Raw genomic sequence first — 14,566 nt, forward strand, 5'->3', positions numbered from 1 at the left:
TCAGTCTTTTCATGACGAAACTGAATGTCTCCTGCCAGAATCCAGCCTGTGCACACTAAGGTCACCTGTCTGGGTTTGATAATACAACGTACATGCTTCAGCCAGCGTGCAGAATAAATCAAAGCTAAATTCACTTCGCGCAACGCGCCATGTGTACATAAATACGTCGCTATAGAGCCTAGACCTTGAGAGGATCCGTGAAAAAGAGATGAGACAGTTTAAAGTTGAAGTCACAGACACGGAAGAAAAACATTCAAAATACATTATGATACATTCATAAAATACTGGGAATCCTTGATCAATAACTTATCTTCTAGAAGGTTCCTTTAAGTAACGGCTCCTTTCATCCACTTACATTTGTATAGATTCAACAACAGAGAGATGGGACAAACTGACAGCTCAAGTATCTAAGATCAACAAGGGAACACAGTACCTGGGATCAAGGAGCACATCGCTTACTCTATAAGCGACTCTCTGCAACACCACTGCTGGGGAAGAAGGAGCCCGCTCCAGCCCAGCGTCTGAGCCTGACTCTGGCAATGGAAGGACCACTTCGGACCAGTCCTCTTAAGTACTTGCTAGACAGAATTTAATTCTCAAAAACCCAAATTTCTTATCAAATACCAACTCCTATGCCTACCTCGTGTTTTCGTCATAAAACTTGACTTTCCTCATGACAGATGTGTTGTACCAATCACTGAAGACAATGAGCGACAGGCCATTGTCCACGTCCCTCCTCAGCTTGGCAACCTCCTCGGGGAAGTACTCCTCCTCGCTGTCCACCATGAGTAAAGTTCCTGAGGGACAGGGTGCCGGCAGTGAGTCTACGCCTCTGAACCGCGGGATTCGGGGCTTCAGAAACACACTATTTCACTGGCATCCATGCCTCAAGCCCCAGCTTCTAATATTTTGGTCTGTGGTCCCCATGCCCCTCTACAAGGGGGTGAAAAACAGAGGACCCAGGTCCCAAAGCACAGTCACCTACTAACAACGCTGGGCTCTCTCGTGTGTGACACCGAGGTACACAGATGTCACTCACTGGAGAAGAAGCAAAATGCAGCGCTAGTTTCTTCTAATTAAAATAAAGACAATTTAAAATGCACAAATATTCTTGACCATAGTTTGCCAGTGCCCCCTTCCCCGAAGGTTACCACTGTCACCACCAGACAGGAACACGTGTCACTCTGCTTCCAAGCCTGGCTGCAGCCTCCCCGAGGACGGGAGGCCCTGCGCCCGCTGCCTCGCTACCTACCTCTCGCTTACGCTGCGATCATCTTTCCAATTGTCCCCACACACACGACCCGGCGGGAAGGACACCTGGCCAGCACCTGTGGCTACTCACCATACTGACTCGCGTCAAAGCACGTGAACGGGGAGCCAAGGACTTCAACGAAGTAGCCCATGCTTCTCAAGTGCTGGTACATGTCCCTGAAGTTGGTGTGGATATGGTCACCATTCCTGAAAGACAGTAAGCTCCGCACTAGGGTGGCCCATGTCTGCGGGTGATGAGGGCTTAGCTAGCCACGCAGTTGACTTCTGAACCCAGCCACCTCAAAGCAGTGCGGCTCACTGCCAGCACAGGCCTGGGGCGTCTGGCTCGCCACACCGAAGTCAGCCTTTCCAGACCCGCGTTCTCCAGGCTTGCACGTAAAACGAGTGATACCAATAAAACAACGCCTATGGCATGGGCTCGAAGGAGACACCACGATGAGAAGGAACGGCCACAGAGCTGCTCTGCGCAGTGCCCTGACGCGTCACGTTAGTGGTGGCTGACCCAGCACGGGGACACAGAGGCGCGGGACCAGCCACTGTAGCCAGTGATCACGTTAACCATGCAGCACCAACACAGATCGCCTTTCCATCCCTTTTCCCCCTGAACGTACTCATTTTCCCACTGCACCCTCTAGGTAAGCGCCTAGCCAAGCACCCCGTGGCAGCGCCAGGGGCCCCCTCCCTGCACTCCTCCAGAGCCAGCCCCCCCACGGGACTGAGCCCGTGCGCCCCTCCAGGATGTGACCCTTACCTCGGCCTGTCAACTTTTCACCACTCCTCCCCCCGCCGCCTCTGCTCTGAGCCTTCCAGAGACATCTTCAGGAAGAACCTGTCACACCTGTAAGTGTCCTGCCCCCGTCTTTCAAGGTTCCTTTCTCCGCCACTCCCTGCATGAAGTCCAAACTCCAGTACTTACAGAGGGCCGCAATAAGCCTGGCGTACGGGCCAAGAGGACGCCAAGCCAGCTGCCCCGGAGGGCAAGCCAGGAGGGCTGGCTGAGGGGCGGCATGGTGCAGGGTCTGCAGGGCGGAGCAGGACACACCAGGGAGTCTGCCATGTGAAGAGGCAGCCACTGGAGAGTTTTAGGCCACGTGTGCTCGAATTCCTGCTTTTTAAGACTACCAGGGCTGCTGCACGGAGAATGGGCTTTAGGGGAACAGTGAGACTGGTCAGGAGGCTGCAGCCCACGCGAGCAAGGACATTGGCCTGGGTGCGGAGGGGGTGGGCAGCCAAGGCGGCGGCAGGCAGCTATGGCAGGACCCGGGACACACTGTGAAGGCAGGACTGGCAGAGTCTGCTGACTGACTCAACAGTAGTCAGGAGAGAGAGCAATCGAGGTCGAGCTCGGTGGTCACAAGCGCTGGGCTCCCCCTGCCGCGGGAGGACTGGGGGTAAAAGCGTGGCGGCTCGCAGCTGCTTACCAGTCCAGAGGGTCGTTCTTCATTCTCAGGTTATCCCTGGGAAAGTAGCCAGGCGGGTAGCGGAGGTTGTGGTACTGGTCCCAGAGGACTCTCTTGCTCCGTGGTGGAGCAGGAATGATCTTCACCTTAACTGGGAGCTTCACGGTTGAAGTCTGTTCGGCACCATTTTTTGACTGAAATAAATAAAAGACGTTCAAACTGCCCCTTCTGCTCAGAAAAAACTTTCAGGCTTTTGGGTTTAAAAAATTACTTCTATGTATCATTTGAATGCAAGCATTCCTAACGACAAATGTAGGAAGAAACATTCACATGTCACAACTCATCCCATTAAAATTCTTCCTTTATGAGTTTAAGACAAAAAATTTAAGGCACCTTATTCCTAAAAACTCCTGGACTACACAGGTTTAGCCCCACTGCCCCTTGTAAAGAACGTGTATTTTTGCAATCATTTTGAACTTGAACTCTGGCACAAAACAGTCTTACCTGCTGTTGCTCAGCAAGAGAATGGGAGGCAGCGCACTCACTGCTGAGTGGGCTCTGGAACTCCAGCTGCTCCGCAGGCCTGGGGAGCACCGCCCACGGCCTGCAAGCCTCATCACACCCGTCAACTGGCTTCAAACCCCAGACCCCAGGCACTTGGCCTGCACCCACTTCCTGGCAGGAGCCGGTGGAAGGTGGACAGCAGGCCCCTCCCTGGCGTGCATGCACTCTCACCTCCGCTGGGGAAGCTATGGTGACCGTGACGTGCCCCTGTGCAACACCTTCCCACGAAGCTGCCTTCTTGGTGACAGAGATGGAGATGGCCAGGTAGCCTGACCACGGCCATAACACGGAGGAGTACGAGAAAGCAACTTCGATGTTGTCTCCATTCTGCGGTAAGTAGGGCTGCCAGTCAGGCTGTGGAGAAAAATAAGCAGAAGCTCTGGTGAGATGCTCATTTGCTACCTTACCCGACTCGGTTTCAGACCCCTGCTCCACTAAACAGCACCAAATGAAATTTATATTCAGATCTTAAACTACCTTTAAACAAAGCAGACTAGGTAAAGTCTGGAACATCACCCACTAGGTCTAGAAACAACTACTTCAGACACTCTCCCGTTTTAAAGAGAACTTTTTTCGCCAAGCTTAAAAAAAAAAAAAGGTAGGGGGAACACATGTTTTGGCAAAGACCTTTCATCTGATAGAGAACGTAAATAAATAAAAGCTCTCCAATTTGTGGACAAATTCCAATTATTTGTATGCTTCAAGAATCACAGCAACATAAAGGAATAAAACACTAAAATGGTGCGGATTAACTGTCCAAAGTCAGACCGTGCAGCTAGTGGCCAGGCAGGCAGGTCTCTGCAGGAGCCCAGAGGAGAGGGCTCGGGCCTGGGCAGAGGGGAGAATGTGGGGAGGCATCTGAAAGAAATACAGACTCGCTCCTACAAAATGAACCAGTATTTCAAACCAACCTAAACTACTCATTTCCCTCACAAGCCAGAGAGCAATATTCTCCCCAAGTGAGTCAGCATGTTAAAAAAAAAAAAAAATCCTGAAAAAGAAGACAAATATTTGTAGGACACAGCATGACAAACAGTGCTGATAAATGCTCCAGGGACCACTGGTTAACAACATAAAAAAGTTAATTTTATCCATCTTATGACATGTATCAAATGAACTCAATACTAAGGAGAAAATTAAATTATCTTACAAGCATAAAAGGAACATTAGTAGAAAATAAAATCGAGATTTTATCCTACTCCGGAGAGAAAAGTTTCTAATTTTTGAAACAAGAGAAATCGGAGAGAAAAGTTTCTAATTTTTGAAACAAGAGAAATCATAAAAGATGAAAATTCAACCACAGGAAAGTGTGGAACTTGTACAAAACCAAAAATAACTAAGTAAATAACACTACCTCAGGTGTCAAAGAGAAAGACACTAATCTGGGAGAAACAGATGCGTAGAAACACAGCAATGGTTAACTTCTCTAGGACAAAGAGACGTTCAGATCGACAGAGAAACCCTGAAATCCAGCAGAAAGAACAGGCCACAGGAATGAAAAGCTAACTCACACAATCGGGGACGAAGCTAGAGCGCACCACCTCCCAGATAACTGGAGAAGAGCTCAGAAGCAAGACATACATTTTATCCCCTCTGAATTTAAAGTTAAAAGATGAACCACATACAAACAAAACAAATGTCCACCAACTGATGAACACACAAACGTGGCCCATCCACAAAATGGAATATCCCTCAGCTTGAAAGAGGAACAAGACACCAACGTGCTGCGACACGAATGAACCGTAAAGACGCTGTGTGTCGTGAAAGGCCAGTCACGGTGGGCCACACTGGGCATGACCCCATGTATATGGGCTGTCCCCAACAAGCAAATGCAGAGAAAGAAAGTACCTCAGGAGCTGCCCAGTGCTAGGAGGAGGGAGAATGGGGAGCGACTGCTAACGGGGGTTTCCTTTTGGGGTGACAAAAATGTTCCGGAATTACAGAAAGTGATGGCTGCAATCACTATTTGTCAATATACTAGGAATTCCTGATTCACTTGATTTAAAAGGCTGCATTTTATAGTACTTGAATTGTATTTTGATTTTTAACAACCTCGTGAAATTAAAAAAAAAGTCGTCCCAGCCCCTGTAGGCCACGCAGCCAGCGCCCCTCCGTGTAGTCTGGCCAGACTGCCGGCAACAGCGTGCGCGAACACAGCTCCCAGGGAGAGTTCGGTAGCATGTACCAAGGGCCACAATAATGTCCACGTTCTCTGACTTGGGATTCCAATCCAGGGAGTTTATGTTAAATAATTCAGAAGAAAAGGAAACCACATATGCAAAGATGCTCAGTGAACATTTACAGCTGGAGAGCCCAGCTGTCCAAGCCTGGGATGCGGGCCACTTCCTGCATAGCCCCGGCAGCTAATGCGACAGTAAGCGGTCACAGCTGCTGCCTGTGTGCGTGCGGACAGATGTGACATCAAGAATTCACACTGTGAAGAAGAGTGAGAAGGAAACTGTTGGCAAGTTTCTGAGATTTGACAGCTTTGTTTCAAATCCCACCAGAAGGAAGGATTATTCAATTAGATCAGGGTTTGCTCACTGGAAATCCTCTAACAATGCTGAGGAGAAGCGCCTGAGTATGAATGGATTTCTGTTTTGTCGTATAAGGACAACAAAGTAGAAATCTCTTTTAAGTTTTTAACGTTTGGATTATATAAAGCTGCACTGTAAATGCTCATTTTTGTAAGCTCATCACGATTATCTTGAAAAGAAAAAGTTTGTTCCCTGAAGGCTAAAATAAAAGCGTTTCCGGTTAAAAAAAATAGTAGGTAAATTATGATTTAACAATCCTATGTGATACTGAATAGCTGTTAGCAAGTACACTGGGACTGTGCGTAGAGCTACATTTAACAACATGACAAGAGCCGAGAAAGACAAGACTAAAGTTGGGCCTCTACTGCACAGAGAACAAAAATACATACTTGAGATAAAGGCTGGAAAAGAACACTTTAAAAACAGTGGTTACCTTGTGTGCTGGGGCTGGAAGTGATTTTTCTGCTCTCTTTCCCCATCCTTTACTATCATGACAATGCTTATGCAGTAAGTAAAAGAAAAATTATAAAAACAAAACTAAAATCAAGAACACACCTTTCTGACTGTAGGGCCCATTAGTGCTCACTCAAGAATACAATAATTATAGGTGGGCATTTAATTACAGGGGAACATTACATAACGAAGAATCAAATATAATTAGTCCATTCAGGAGCCAAATTTGAGATGCCAAAATAAAGTACCAAACTGGTTCCATTAATTTATCCTCAGCTTATCCGTAAAGGACTCAGGAGAAAACAAATCACTGCTTCCAATACCCTGGCACCCGAGACAGGACAAGAAAACCTCTCCTGCTTTAACATTAGGAGAGAGAGACTGGGCACGAAGGCTGGGCCACGTCCAAGTTCACTACAAGCCAGAGAGCGGCATCACCTTGTCTACAATCCTTCCTGTGACGCCCATGCCGTTGAGGATTGTGACGTTGACGATTGTCGGCATCCCTCCATAGTAGATGGGCTGGGAGCAGTACGGCCACATGTAAGGACACTCGGTCAGATCGATGTAGCTGGGGCTCAGACTGAAACAAAGAACACAGTGTCAGAGCAGAGCACGTCGGAGGAGGACAGCAAGGTGCCACAGCTGCAGCAGCGCGTCCGCACGGGGACCCGAGCCAGGGAGGGCTGCCTGCAGGGCCGCCCTGGGCTGGCACCCGGGGACCTGCTTTGCCACACTCCCTGCACTGAGAGACCACCGGGCCAGCCTGCCCAGACGGCTCACGCGTGGCACGATGAGCAGGGAATACCTCTTTCCTTCCACGATTCTGGAACTCTGGAGGCCCTGGCTGGTAGAGAATGAGCACGTGACCATCCATCCCCAGGGACTACCTTGGACCCCGAGTCTCGAATGACGGCACCTCAAATCACTGGGGCAAAGATAGGCATTTTATAAAGGGAGCTCACAGACGGGTGGCCATGTGGCAAAGGTACAGTTAGATCCCTGTTTCACACTGTACACAAGAATAAACTCCAAATGGATCAGAGAAACTCAAGGATATAAAAGAAAGCAGACCATTATTACAAGAAAACGTGGGTGAATTCCTTGTACTTTCATGCAGAGAAAAGCTTTCTGTGACTCAAAATCCAGGACTGGCAACGCCAGCAAGCACCTAACAAATGTGCTTACTGGAAAAACACACTGAACAGCAACGAACTCCTCACATCAAGTCAAAACACTGTCACACAGAGAGAAAGACCTGCAATGTATATCGCTGACAAAGGGTCAGTGACCCTAATCTGTAAAGAATTCTTAAAAACTGAGGAACAAAACTGCAAAGAAAAACAGGAAAAAGAAATAAGCAGACGCCTCACAAGAAAGGGATAAAAACGGCCCTTCACCATAGACAAAGTACCCCACCTCACTCAGAACTAGACAAACACAAAAGCAACAGGGAGAGCCCCTCTGTCCCCCATCAGACTGGCCGCAAGTCAGGGGTGGGGCATCCTGTGGCGGGGGCTCTGGGAAGCAGGCCCACGCCTTCTGCGGGGGAGCAGGGCAGGACCTAACTAAGCCTCCCAGCGATCCCACCCGGAGGGACCCCTGAAGACACACCAGCAATGCAGCAAATTCACCCCGGCACAGCGCATTCGCTGCAATGGTCTGTCATTACAACATGCTGCAGATAATTTAAAGGCCCACATGTGAGTACGCAGTTGGACAGACAACGCACACCCACGTTACGCTGCTGTGAAAAGAAAGAAGAGAGCGCTCCGTGAGTTGATACAGTGATTTCCAGGACACTGTTAAGTGAAAAAAGCAAAACGCAAAAAAAATATCTGCCGTGATGCTAAACTTAACGTAAGAAAAGGGATGTAGGAACTTACACGTGTATCTGCTCATCTGTGCAAAAAGAAATACAAGAAGGATAAGCCCAAAACTAACGAGACTGTTATCCACAGGGGGTGGGTGGGGGCAGGGTGGAGATATGGGGGAGCGGGAGCAGGGGCAGAGGGGACGGGGGACCTCCCCTGTGCACCTCCGACCACAGAACCCGGGTAACGTCTCACGTACCTAATACATAACCTGTAGAAATCAACCACGATGTGTGGGGGCGGTCCACACAGAAATACAAACTAACCAACTCACTGTGTTAAGAATGAGCATTGAAACACCACGGAGCACCAATGACGAGGCGGGACACAAGAAGCCAGCTGAGGAACTCTGGGGCTCAGCAGGGCCACACGCTGCAAAGCCCCAAAGATAAGAACCAGACACAGATCCTGCCCTCCAGTCGGGACATCTGTTTTTCACGAGGGGAGGGGTCAGCAATTCTGCAACTACCTGGCATAGACTGTGAGGACTGAGCAAACAGGTAAACATCCATGCCTGGCATGCTGGAGAAGGGCGTTCCACGTAAGGGAAGACTGGGTGGAGAACCCCGGCCTGGGCGGGACCAGGGCAGGAATGGACTCCTGTGCTCCTATCCACAGTGACGGACACACAGACACAGGTGCGGATGGCGTGAGCAGGCGGACACTGCCCAGCCATCTGCTGAAGGGCTACAAGCCACCGGCACAGCGGCTGGGGGCACACCACGGCCGGGTCTTGGTTCCAAACGCCCCCTCCCATGGAAGGGCCAGGGCTGCATGGGGAAAGAATGAACACCAGGGTTGGGGCTGGAAATGTGTGATCAGCCTGTGCTGCCAAACAGTGAGAAAGTGCTCAAAAAACGAGGGAGGCATGCTGCAAAGACACAGCAGCCAACGAGAAGGAGCCTCCAACGGCCAAATCTGGGACAATCTGAGCAACAAAATCAACAATGCTATCAACGGGCTGCAATCCACAGAGTAAAATAAATATCCCTGTGCCCACACCGATATAAACAAGTGGATAAGGAAATACAGGAGAAAAAAGGGAGAATTCCAACCAATAAGCGTAGAACGAATGGGAGAAATAGAAAATCCCCACGGGGCGGCCTCTACAGCAGCAGTACTACAGTCCAGATCCAGTAACGAATGCCAGAACCCGTGAGTCAAAGGACGACAGCAACAGGATCATCTCGGGGCGCCCGAGTGGCTCAGTGAGTTAAGCATCTGCCTTCGGCTCAGGTCATGATCCTGGGGTCCTGGGATCGAGCCCCACGTTGGGCTCCCAGCTCAGAGGGAAGCCTGCTTCTCCCTCTCCCTCTGTTCCTCCCCCACGCCCCTCCTTGTGTGCGAGCTCTCTCTCAACCTCTCTCGCTCTCTCAAATAAATAAAATTTTTAAAAAAGAAAAAGACAAGACACAGGATCATCTCCAAGTGCACTCACACGAGACACTTAGCAATCACAAGGGATAGGGGAAGGACCTGGCAGGTGCCACCTATGGAACCAGGAGCGCTGCTGCTCGGATGTGCCGCGGGAGGACGGCCCACGGACCCTCTGCCGTGCCTGTGCCAGGGTAGGCGGCCCGCTGCTGCCTCCCCCTTCCACCCCCCCCCCCGCCAAGGCTGAGCACGGGGGTACCAGGGCAGGGTCATCCCTAGAGACACAGGCTCCTCTTGGTTCAAGAGCTTCCCATCAGTGGACACAGCTCTGAGACCTGGCTGTGGCAGCCCTCAGACCCTTCCTGTTTCCTTCCCGAGTCCCCTCCCCGCAGCTGATCTCCTGGACATGCCCTCCACCTTGGTGTCTGCCTCTTGGAGGGCACAGAGTGACGCACCACCTCAACCACACGAGGCCAACGGACACCACCAGCCATGAGAGGAACAGGAACTGAGCAAGTGTCCCCACGGGAGGAGACCAGGCAGACAGGCCCACCCAATGTACTGCGGGACAGTGGCTGCATCCTGGACCCGTTAAAGGACGGGACGCACAGTGGGTGAAATCTGACTACAGTCTGGAGATGAGGCTACGGTAATGAAGCAGTGTTAATTTCCAGGCTTTGAGGCTTGTACCACGTTCCGTAAGACATAGTCCTCATGTAGTATTTGTGAAACTTCATTGTGAATCTAGTAATAAATAACTCTCTCAAATAAAAATTTCAAAATAAAAAGCAAAAACCAACCCTGACTAAAAATACATGACCTCAAACTAATCATGAGAAAGCATCAGATAAACTCACATGGAGAGGCAGTCTACTTAGTACCTACTAAGTAAGTAACCAGCACTCCCTAAGGGTCAGGATGGACACAGTGCACCGGGGCCTGGGCGCCTGTGAGCGAAGTCTGTGGATCCATCACAGCGCAGTGTCAGGGCTCCTTTGCTGGTTTTAAGAGTTCAAGTACTGTCAGCGAAGGTTCTGGCATCAGGGGAAGCTGGGTAAAGGGTATGTGACAACAGCTACACTATTTTTGCCAATTTCTGCAAACCTAAGATTATTTAAAAAGAAAGTTTTGGGTGCCTGGGTGGCTCAGTTGGTTAAGTGACCCACTCCTGATTCTGGCTCAGGTCATGATCTCAGGATCCTGGAATTAAGCCCTACATCGGGCTCCGTGCTTAGCAAGGAGTCTGCTTGAGGATTCTCCCTCTCCCTGTCCCTCTCCCCCTGCTCAAGCTTGCATGTGCGCTCTCTCGCTCTCTCTCTCTCTCCCCGCAAAACAAATAAGTAAATCTTAAAAAAAAAAGTTTTAAAAGTAAAAAGAGGAGTGCCTGGGTGGCTCAGTCAGTTAAGTGACTGACTCTTGATTTCGGCTCAGGTCACGATCTCAGGGTCCTAGGACTGGGCTCCGTACTCAGCACAGAGCCTGCCTGTGCCCCTCCCTCCCCTTCTGCTCCTCCCCCAGCTCGCACTCTCACTCGCTCGTGCTCTAAAACAAAACAAAACAAAAAATCACTTTAAAAATAACCTCCCTTAAAAAAAAAAGTTAAAAGAAACCAAATCAGTATCTTAAGCTATGCGCGTTACAAATAACAGAACGTGAGTTCAAGTGCCGCCCTGTGGCAGCAGCATGATGCCCCCCGAGGGGTCGGTGTGGTGTGATCAGTGCCTGGCTCCTGTCCCCGAGGCCAGCATTCTGTGCACAGGGAGGAGCACCCTCAGAGCCCAGGAAGGAAGGGAGGCCGATTTAACGGAAGCATACCAACCTCGCCTGCGGCTTGTAGCTGTTGAGGATCTGATAGGCCCTGAGGAGATCCAGCTTGCCGTGGCCTTGTTCAAACATGTTGACACCAGGAAGCCTCCGGGCAGACGCAATGAGCGCCTGCTTCATGCTGGCCGGGTTCACCAGTTCGCGTTTCTGCACTGTGCTGGAGAGAAAATCATAAATTTGCTCACTGTCTCTCAGCAGGAGGAGGAAAATCGGACTATTCCTAACCTATTCCGATCTTGCGTCCCATCTCCTGGGGGCCGCTCCGGTCAAGCCCATGCAGGCTGAGAACGAACATGTCATTTCTGCACCTGTCTCGGGACAACTTCTTAGCCAACTGACTCAGGGAGCTTCTACCTGTTTATTCTAAGTTCATGAGAACCATGTATTTTCCCAGTGACACAGCTAAACAGACCACAAAAGCTGCAGGAGGCAGGAACGGGTCAGAGTGCCCGGCTCCTGAGGGGAAGGGAAGCCTGTTGGCAGAAGGAAGCAGACAAGCCGTGATGGCACCCGGCAGCAGAAGGAACGGAGAGCAGACGGGGCCCGCGGAGGACCTCCAAGCGGCACAGGCAGGAGCCACAGCACCCGAGCGATGCCCACAGCCTCCGCCTGCCTTGGCCGTTCTGGAGGCCGGGTGTGCGAGCTCACAGGTGGGGAAGGCCTGTGCACACCTGGGCCCGAGCTCTGCCTCATCAAAATGCACCTGGACAAACGAACACACAGCGCTACCCGGCCAGGAACCCCATGGCACACGGGCACAATCAATGCTTAAGAACACGAGCACTAACACGCACATTTCCGTATGCTACGTATCAGAAATACAAGCAAATTTTACCCCCTCAACGCAGAGGACGAAAAAGAAAGCAAAAAAGAAAAATGGACTCGCCACAGTTCCCGAATATCTAGGATGGCAGCTGGTCTTGGAAGTGTGGGCGGGATTTCTAATAGGTCTAGATGGGAAATCCGGTGTAAGGAGAGTCAGAGGAGGTGAAGTGGGAGTCAGAATCAGAGTGGACAGAAGCTCAGCGGCAGCCACCAGCCCCCACCCCTGCATGGACAGGCCAGACCAAAGGCCAGGCCCGGCTTCCTCAGGAGTGCTGCCAGGTTGGAGGCGAGCTGACTCGCCCTGGGCACATTTCTGAGCTCCAACAGTGGCACTTTTATTAGCTGCAGGGAGATAAGGAAAGTGAAAGGCTTCCCTGACACCGGAAGCAGCTGTACTTAGAGAAGGTACTGGAAACAAAAGCCTCCTCGCCTCCCTGCTCGCCCAATGGGGAGAGGTCTGCTGGGCTCAGGAGTGCAACTGAGCCTCAGCCCCGTCTGCAGTCATGGTCAGCGGGGAAGGAGCCAGGGTCTCTGTTCCTATAAGCGACAAGGTAGCCAGACCCCAGCGGAACGTGCTTCTCCACCGAGTATGAAAGCCTGCGTGCGACCAGGTGACGCCAGTCTGCCTTCCCTCCCCTCCTCCTCTCTGCACGGAATATGGGGTAAGGAAAACAACTGGAAGAAAACAGACAGGGTTCTTCTCTAGAGCCCACCCTGGCCAGTGTCAGTATCTTCAAGAATCTGGCTCTGAACTCTAAGGGAAGGATGGGAAAAGGAGGTCACAGATAGATACCTACCTTCATCAAAGATTATGAATTAAAAAGACATTCCAGGCCTCAGAAGCTAAAATCAACATAAACTTACTGGCTTTAAAAAAGAACTTTAAATACAAAAACACTTATTATCATTTCCCTATTTTAATTTTAAAATTAACATAGAATATATTAACTTTCAACTATGCAGTTTTACATTACCCCAAACAAAAGCTCAACTAAGGCCTCATCTGAGTCGAAAGAGAGTGAGTTGGGGGAAAATACAAAATGAGCACTAACTCCAAAGACCTCTCTCTGTAACCGTGAGAATAAGGCACACGGCCCATCTGACTAAGTCACAGCACATGAGCGTCAATTCTGGCCAACTGTCCCTTTGAGAACTTTCTTCCAACTTCACTATCTGCAAAATTAAGGGCCAATCGCTAAGCCCTGTTCCAACCATACGAGGGACTCAATGAGACAGAGAGAACAGATAAATTACACAGAAACTTCAGTCCCGCTGCCTGACCGCAGCTCCTCTTGGCTAACAGAGCACATTAAAAGGTCACTCCCTAAGGAAATGAAGAAATGGGAGGAAAACATCTTTTTGTTCCCTGAGATACACACTTGCTTGGACATAAAAAGTACAACCACGGCACAAAACTGTTATGTTAAAAAGGAAAAAAAAAAATGGAAGCACAGGGTCCCTGGGGAATCCTGAACCTTCCTCAATATTGCTGTGAACCTAAAATCACTTTTTTTTAAATTGTATTTATTTAAGAGAGAAGTAAAGAGCATGTGGGCGTGCACGAGTAGGGGAGGGAGGGTCGGAGGGTCAGAGGGAGAAGCAGACTCCCCACGGAACAGGGAGCCCGACAACATGGGGCTCCATGCAGGACCCTGAGATCATGACCTGAGCCGAAGGCAGCCGCTTAACCAACTCTTAAAAATAAGTCTTTAAGGGGCTCCTGGGTGGCTGAGTCGGTTAAGCATCCAGGTCTTGATTTCAGCTCAGGTCATGATCTTAGGGTCCTGCGATCAAGCCCGGCGTCAGGCTCTGCACTGAGTGTGGAACCTGCTTAGCATTCTCTCTCTTCCTCTCCCTCTGCCTCTTCCCCGACTCTCTCTCTCAGATAAATAAATAAATCTTAAAAAAAAAAAAAAAGTATTTAGTAAAAACAAACTGGAACAAAAGCAGACATGACAACAGTCGCAGGTACTGTGCCCTCACCCAGCGCTTTCCAGTCAGATTTACCGTGTGTTCGTGCACATGAATCCCCACCCCCATGGAACAGGGTAGAGACGGAGAGAGAGAGATGGAGCCAGGGTCACGGCGTGCTCCTCAACTCTCAAGGCTGGTTGGGGACAAGCAAGACTCAGCCCCTGCTCTGAAGCACCACCTCCTCTCTGCTGAGCGGCACTCACCTTACCAGCAGGGTGACGGCGCCAGCAACCACCGGAGAAGCCACGCTGGTCCCTGACAGGGCCCGGCAGCCCCCCTTCACCCCAGAGCCCCTCACTCCAGCGCCATAGGTGACGATATCGGGCTTCACACGACCATAGCCTCCTGGGAGTTCCTATGGAGAAAGCAGCTTGGTTTCCCCCACGGCACAGCACCGGCATGCATCTGCACACAGTTGGGGGTGAATATGGGGTAAATTCCACATGGTGTAACCTTAGTCACACACTGG

At 50.4% G+C, this 14,566-nt stretch overlaps 1 protein-coding gene across 3 annotated transcripts in view; it reads right to left on the reverse strand.

The window, feature by feature from the left end:
- The window catches only part of MBTPS1 (membrane bound transcription factor peptidase, site 1), a 52,887-nt gene that overhangs the window by 12,212 nt on the left and 26,109 nt on the right, over positions 1–14,566 (reverse strand). For all 3 annotated transcript variants that reach the window (XM_028094017.2, XM_028094025.2, XM_028094033.2), the window contains 7 exons: positions 14,301–14,452; positions 11,294–11,455; positions 6,665–6,809; positions 3,408–3,590; positions 2,694–2,866; positions 1,343–1,458; positions 641–797 (listed from right to left, as the gene is read on the reverse strand). In XM_028094017.2, coding sequence (XP_027949818.1) covers positions 641–797; positions 1,343–1,458; positions 2,694–2,866; positions 3,408–3,590; positions 6,665–6,809; positions 11,294–11,455; positions 14,301–14,452 — 1,088 coding nt within the window. The remainder of the gene's footprint in view (positions 1–640; positions 798–1,342; positions 1,459–2,693; positions 2,867–3,407; positions 3,591–6,664; positions 6,810–11,293; positions 11,456–14,300; positions 14,453–14,566) is intronic.

The sequence above is a fragment of the Eumetopias jubatus genome, unplaced genomic scaffold, assembly GCF_037043125.1.
Source record: "Eumetopias jubatus isolate StellerSeaLion01/CBP00866 unplaced genomic scaffold, mEumJub1_p1.0 scaffold_10, whole genome shotgun sequence".
Lineage (NCBI taxonomy): Eukaryota > Metazoa > Chordata > Mammalia > Carnivora > Otariidae > Eumetopias > Eumetopias jubatus.